This window comes from Sinocyclocheilus anshuiensis, unplaced genomic scaffold (genome assembly GCF_001515605.1).
Source record: "Sinocyclocheilus anshuiensis isolate Anshui unplaced genomic scaffold, SAMN03320099.WGS_v1.1 scaffold3329, whole genome shotgun sequence".
NCBI classification, from domain to species: Eukaryota; Metazoa; Chordata; class Actinopteri; order Cypriniformes; family Cyprinidae; genus Sinocyclocheilus; species Sinocyclocheilus anshuiensis.
The window spans coordinates 238,272-245,927 of NW_015557070.1; the positions used below are offsets into that span (position 1 = coordinate 238,272).

Here is a 7,656-nt window from a genome sequence, read left to right on the forward strand (position 1 = left end):
CACACACACACACACACACCCACACACTCACACACACTGTCCGGCTGCAGTTTCTGCCCTTCAGCTGAAGAACAGAGAAATATGTTGATTTGTTCACAGGATCTCAATCCTGATCATCAGGAAAGCGTCCAACACTGTTCTTGACAAACAGATTCAACTAGCTACATGTACATGCACCCAAATAATCAATTTATCACCAATGGCTCAATCAGACTGAAACACCTTTATGTGAACATTGCAATTCATCAGATTGAGCTCGATCCAATCAGAATGAAAGGGCTGCTGTAGACCTGAAACCATTCTAACAACAGGAAAACATTATGTAACCACTTGAAAACTATTTACTTAATCCGATTCAGAAATACCTTGCTATGTAGTTGTTTAGGTGTTCCTCTGGTTACTACGGAGATGCTATGTGGTTGTCTAGTTGTTCAGGTGGTTGCTAGGGAGTTCATATGTGGTTGTCTAGGTGTTCAGGAGGTTGCTAGGGTGTTGCTATGTAGTTGTTTAGGTGTTCATGTAGGTACTAAGGAGTTGCTCTGTGGTTGTCTAGGTGTTCAGGTGGTTGCTAGGGAGTTCATATATGGTTGTTTAGGTGTTCAGGTGGTTGCTAGGGAGCAGCTATGTAGTTGTTTAGGTGTTCCTGTGGTTACTACGGAGAGGCTATGTGGTTGTCTAGGTGTCCAGGTGGTTGCTAGGAAGCAGCTATGTAGTTGTTTAGGTGTTCCTGTGGTTACTATGGAGAGGCTATGTGGTTGTCTAGGTGTTCAGGTGGTTGCTAGGGAGTTGCTATGTGGTTGTCTAGGTGTTCAGGTGGTTGCTAGGGAGTTGATATGTAGTTGTTTAGGTGGTTGCTTTGGAGTTGCTATGTGATTAGTCTACTCACTGGTTAAACAGGGTGGAAAGTACTTTATAAAAAAGAAAATTGCAAATGTAATGGCTAGATGATCTGCAGGCATCTTGACTTTGTTGTTTCAGTCAATAAAGTCTGAATTTGGCATCTGGAACTTCTTGACTCTGAAAAAGAGAGAACAATGATGGCAGTAAAAATTATCACACTTCTTAGCAAATAATCAGAATAATGAGAATTGCATGTAAACGGGAATGAAGAGGTTTGCTTATGCCATGTAAACGACGATTAAGTCCTTACTCTGATTATTGGAAATCACATTATTGGTGCACATGTAAACACAGTCAGTGACATCACAGATGGACATCCAAATAAAGAATAGGAGCAAAGGTTGTGTTTTCTTTGAGCTGATTGGTCACAGTTGGCAGTGTTGAATGGACGGTGTTGCCAAATCATCTGCATTTAATTGTCATAAATAAACATTCACATTTCACATTACACACAGCTGATCTCCAGGACTGAGCGTTTGTCGTCACTGTTCTCCGGCAGGTGTTTGTGTGTCCGCCGCGCTCCATTACGGAGAGCTGCGGGGTCAGAGGTCGGGCTGATGGAGCGCTCGCATCGCCCATCCATTCCTCCGGCAGCGGCGTCTGCTATCCCGCTGTCCTCGTGACATCCGTTCCGGAGTTTCGTCATCTCATGTTCGGTGTTGTGTTCTTCTACTTCGCTGACCTTCAGATGCTCCTTCGGATCCAGTTCTCTCCGGATCTCCTCTAGCGGTAACGCAACCATTCCCGTTCCCTGTGGCTGATCCCGGTTTTCCACACGCCTGGAGGATCTGCACAAGGCTTTCCGGAAACCTCTTTTGAAGTTATCCGAGAGAAAACCGTACAGAATGGGATTCGCGCAACTGTTGGCGTAAGAAAGAACCACGACGAAGTAATACAGCCCTCTGAACTCTCCCGGCAGGAGAACCAGCAGATTCACGATGTTTAAGACGTAAAACGGCAGCCAGCAGAAGACGAACACGGCCACGACGATCACCACCATTCGTGTGATCTTGCGTTCGGATTTCCGGCGGCGGATCGGCGTGGCGCGGACTCTTCGTCCGGAGCTGCGCACTTTAACCACGATCAGCAGGTAGCAGAGACAGATGACCGTCAGAGGACCGAAGAACCCAACAGTCGTGGTATACACGATGAACGTTGCTTTCCAAACCTCCGCCGGCTCGGGCCACACGATGCTGCAGTTCCCGTCGTCCTGCAGAACTCCAGCGAACACAACCACAGGCAAAACCACCACAAAAGAAACGCCCCATACGGTGGCGTTCACCGTTTTGGCCACACGCGGCTGGCGCCACCTAGAGGACTGGAGAGGATGCACCACAGCCAGATAGCGGTCGATGCTCATCACCGTCAGGCAGAAGATGCTGGTGAACTGGTTAATGGCGTCTACGGTCATGACCAGGCGACACATGAGCGATCCGAAGGGCCAGGAGAGCAGGCCGTTCTGAACGGCGAGGAACGGCAGGCCCAGCATGAAGAGCTCGTCTGCGATGGCCAGATTCAGGATGTAGATATTGGTCACCGATTCCGCCTGGGAATATCGCAGCACGATGTGGATGACCAGAGTGTTTCCGATCAGACCCACGACGCAGACGGCGATGTAGACGAGAGGGATGACGATCCCGGCGACTCCCGGCGCGTAATCCGGAGTTCGGCCGTCGGTCCAGTTCTCCGTCGGAAACAGAAACGGAGGAGGGAAGGTTTGGTTGGGAATTACGGAGGATGCATTAGTCCACACTGGAGCTCCTGCTGTGGAGGGAGGTGAAAGATCTCGATGTACCTCCATCGGTTTAAGAGAGACTGAGCCTTACAGCGATCAACTGCTGCCCATCTGATCTACGAGTGAGACAGAATACTGGTTACTCAATGGATCTATAAGGATAGACAGATTTAAAGAAATAATTAAACCCAAAAATGATCCTGTTATTGTAAAACGTGTACTTTCACTTTCAATGGGTGCACCTTATTTATCAATAAAAGATGCATATTAGTAGCTTAAAGGTATATATTAGTGCTGTTTGAAAGGATACTGACCCAGTGACAGCTTTTGTACCATGTACCGTGTATGGTCACCAAAAAAATCACCCTAAAAAATAAAGTGACTATATTTAAGGTTTTATGTGATGACATATTGCTGCCTGTATATTTTTTGAACTTATGATAGCATGCTTCATTAAGTGATATATACTAATCTTATGGTAAATAAAAATGTAAAAAATAGTGACTTTTTATCTCATAAATTAGCCTATCTCATAAAAACGCAATTACAATTATATGTTATAAAGTCATAGTTCTGAGTTTATATCTCACTATTTTGACTTTTTTACCCTCAGAACTGAGTCTCACAATTCTCTTGAAATTCTTACGTCAAGTTTACATCTCACAGTTGTGTTTTTGTTTTGTTTCCATCATATAATAAAATGAGGTTTTATCTCACAGTTCTGACTTTACATTTCGCAATTCTGAGGAAAAAGTCTAAATTGTGGGATTAAGTGTCACAATTAACTTTATTAATTTATAATTTTTTTTATAGCTTCCATAAAATCTACTTAAAACACAAAAAAATTAATCATGGGTCTTGTCATTTTCATTTAAAAAAATGAAGGTGATAATTAAAAATAGTGAATATATTTTATTAAAGAAATTGTGGTTCGGTGTTGTATAGAAAATATTGAGAACATTTCACTAATAAAAACAAGAGATATGTTTTCCTCATTTTTTTCAAGGAAATGTAAGCAGTTTTGAGGCTTCAATTGAGGAACTGATTAAGCTGATAAAATTAAGTAAAGAAGGCTACCTATTTATTTTAAGAGAATTAGCTCAATTATGCAGTTTTATTTTGGCGGTGATTGTTAGTTACTCTTGCATTTTTACAGTTTTTCTCCGTAAAGTGACAAACCTGTTTACAGCAAGACTCCTGAAGTCATATGATGCTTTGGGTGAAGAACAGAAATGAAAGTGATGCCAAACACTTTTCTTGCATGTGATGTAAACAAGTGTGTAAATATGGATCTTTTGTCATTCTGGTTTGGAACAATATGCATGTGAGTAAATGATGACAGATCTGCACTGCAAATTTTTTCCCCAAACAAAAGCTCCCAACCGTATGGAAGCCCATTTCTGCCACATAAGGAAGAAAATCATGCTTTTAATTAAGAGATGAAAAGTCAAAATTATTTAAATGTCTTAATTATGCTAACAAAATGTGACGTTAAATGTCATAATTATGAGATACTAAGTAAAATTATGACATACTAAGTCATAATTATGAGATAAAAAGTCAAAAACATGACAAAAAGTCACAATTATGAGATAAAAGTCGAAATGATGACACTATCGAAATGATGAGATAAAAAGGCAAAAAAAGCATAATTCTAAAAGGACAATTCTATCATAATTTTGAATCATGAAAATCATAAATATAACTTAGTATGCAGTAATTTCGACTTTATCTCATAATTATACATTTTTGTCATAACTGTCATAATTATGACTGTCAATTTAGATAATTATGACATAGTATGTCAATTTCAACTTTTTATTTCATAATGACTTAGTATGTCAATTTCAACTTTTAAAGTCATAATGTTTACTTTTTTTGATCTCATAAAAATTCGACTTTATCTCATAATGACTTAAACTGCATCACAAATGACGCACTATACACTATGCACTTATACACTATGTACTCAACCATGTAGTTTATGAATTATATAAGGTTGTTCATAATCATTCATAATCAGAGTCTGGTAGCCCCTCCCCCTTCGTTACGTAATTAAAGCTGCGACAGTCGAGTGCATGAAGTGTCCAACATTATACACTTCGCTTTTTCGGTTATTTAAGTGCATCATCCTGGTATTTCAAGTGCACTTTTTCTTTTTGGGATTTTCAGTGCGAACACATTATTTGCACTATTTATAAGTACATGATTTGGGATGCACCTTTATACACTATGTACTCAACCATGTAGTGTATGAATTATATAAGGTTGTTCATAATCATTCATAATCAGAGTCTTGTAGCCCCTCCCCCTTCGTTACGTAATTAAAGCTGCGACAGTCGAGTGCATGAAGTGTCCAACATTACACACTTCGCTTTTTCGGTTATTTAAGTGCATCATCCTGGTATTTCAAGTGCACTTTTTCTTTTTGGGATTTTCAGTGCGAACACATTATTTGCACTATTTATAAGTACATGATTTGGGATGCACCTTTAGTGTGTCAATTCCAACTTTTAAAGTCATTTTGACTTATTATGCCATAATTACAGATGTTTCTGGAAGTTGTTGATCATAGGCCTCATTGACCTGAGCTTAGGCACCTCAGTTTTTGAGTGAACATTGCCAAAATTCACCACAATTAATGCTTTTTTCACCACAAAACTGAGGAGCATGAGCTCAGATCAGTGAGGCCTACGATCAACCAGTTCCTAAAAGAAATACAAAATCTGTGCTTATTGAAAGAAAACAAGTTTAGGTATAAGGTCAGGTATAGACTGTGTTGCATGTGAACTACATGGTGTCTAGTCACCCTTAGACCAGATTAAAGTGGTTCTGCGGTCATTTAGAGTGGATGAGTAAATCATGATCAAGATCAGGAACATACATTAGGAAAGTAAGTGATCTCTTGCTGATTTTGGTGCCCAACATACAGACGGACATTTGAGAAACATCTTGGGAACGTAAATCAGGGATTGCATAAGGAATGGCGATGTTAATCATCCCTCCTGTGTGTTTTTGTGCATCTTTCATGTGTCAGACTATGTTTTCCTCTTTTCACAGGTAAAAAGTCACCCAGATTCACCTCTTCCATCCATTATGATCTAAACGCTCTTTCGATAATTTACTCCGGAGTTCAATGCATTATTTTCTCGACTGACATTTACAAAGAAAAGAGACGCAGAGATGTTAAAGGCATTCATCTGATGACGTGCTTTAAGGACAATTACACTCATACACACAACACACACACACACGCGGGCTGAGGATTGTGTGAGATTAGGCCTGTTCGTTATCTGAACACAATGACTGTCGCTGAAACAGCTCAAGACTAAAGAGACGAGAGGCTTTACAGCGCAGCATTAGCGTAAATACTCACAGCAGGTGTTTGTGGTCGTCTACCCAGTCCAGAATGGTTTATGCTGGTTCTGTGCTGGTCTAGAGTAGTCAAGATGTTTAAAGGGTCACTAATAATGTAAGTAAACTGTAACAACCATTTTTTAGTTCTTTTGAACTTTCTATTCATCTGTGAATCCTGAAAAATAAAACGTATCGCGGTTTCCACAAAAATATTGTGCAGCACGACTGTTTCCAACATTGATAATAATCAGAAATGTTTCTTGAGCAGCAAATCAGCATATTAGAATGATTTCTGAAGATCATGTGACACTGAAGACTGGAGTAATGATGCTGAAAATACAGCTGCGCATCACAGAAATACATTACAGTTTAACAGATATTCACACAGAAAACAGCTATTTGAAATTATAATAATATTTCACTATTTTTACCATATTTGTGATCAAATAAATGCAGCCGTGGTGAGCAGAAGAGACTTCTTAACCAGAATAAACAGACTTTTACACTCATACACTAAATTAGACTAGTAAAGCTCTCATTCTCTGATCTGAGACCAGCTGCCTAAATCCAGACAAAACCATCTAACAGAAGAGTTTAATGTAGAGACACAAACCAGACGTGTATATGAAGAGACTAACGAATCTCCCGGGGAGAGTGAAGTCTTAAACACGTCTCACTGACTCATAGAGAGGAATAACTGATTCAACAGATCTGAAACACAGATGCTCATTACACGCTTAACTGTGTGTGTCTCTTAATGAGAACTCTTGTTGTGCAACTTACTTACTTTTCCACATGGGAGAAATAAATGTCTGAAGTCTGATGCATTAAATGATGTTTCAACATTAGTGTTTCTGACATTATTTCAGTGTGTGAGGTTGGTGTGTATGTAAAAGATAACATGAAATCAACACTGACTTCACTGTTTTAATTCATGTTCCTGCTCTTATTGAGAACGATTCATCAGTGACGTCATTCTGAAGAAACACATGAAGCGTTTATAGTCTTTCTCTCCGACTTTCCTTCAGCTTGACGTCATCAATCGCTCTTATTGATCATCCAGATCAATTTACATAGACTTTAACATCAGCTCATCACGGAGAAAATCACCTCCCTTCATTCATTCTCATTTAATATCCTGATCCGCTCGTAAATACGTCACATTACAGAAGAAAAATGACTGTTGATTGTTAAAGCAATAGTGCATTGAATTAAGTGCATCTACTGTATAATGGATAATATTCTGATTCTACATTCACATGCAGATGTGTTCGCCTCATTTTTCACACACACACAAACAGAAAACCTAATTCTATCTAATTCTGTTCACAATAATAAACTTAACAAGCATTATTTTAATTTAACGTGAGACTAGTGTCATCTCGTCTTACTTACAAACTCAAATCCCTCCAATTAATAATTTCAGGTTACAGTAAAATTTCAAAGTAACATGGAAACTCACCGTTCGTAAACTTCCCGTGTGTCCAGCTGCATGCGCGACTCTGAGGAAATGAGCCGCCGCAGCATCAGCAGCACGAGGAAGCACAGCATCCCGTATCCAGGCAACCACAGCGATGATGCACTGAGAGAGAGAGAGAGAGATGAGAGAGAGAGAGAGAGAGAGAGAGATAGAGAGAGGAGAGAGAGAGAGAGAGAGAGAGAGA

The 7,656-nt window shown here is 39.9% G+C and overlaps 1 protein-coding gene across 1 annotated transcript; it reads right to left on the minus strand.

The window, feature by feature from the left end:
- Positions 1 to 619: 619 nt before the first annotated feature.
- LOC107676717 (somatostatin receptor type 5-like) lies at positions 620 to 2,877 on the minus strand. The gene has a single exon (XM_016471363.1). It carries the CDS (start codon positions 2,699 to 2,701, stop codon positions 1,346 to 1,348), a length of 1,356 nt encoding a protein of 451 aa, XP_016326849.1. The 5' UTR covers positions 2,702 to 2,877; the 3' UTR covers positions 620 to 1,345.
- Between the last annotated feature and the right edge of the window lie 4,779 nt (positions 2,878 to 7,656).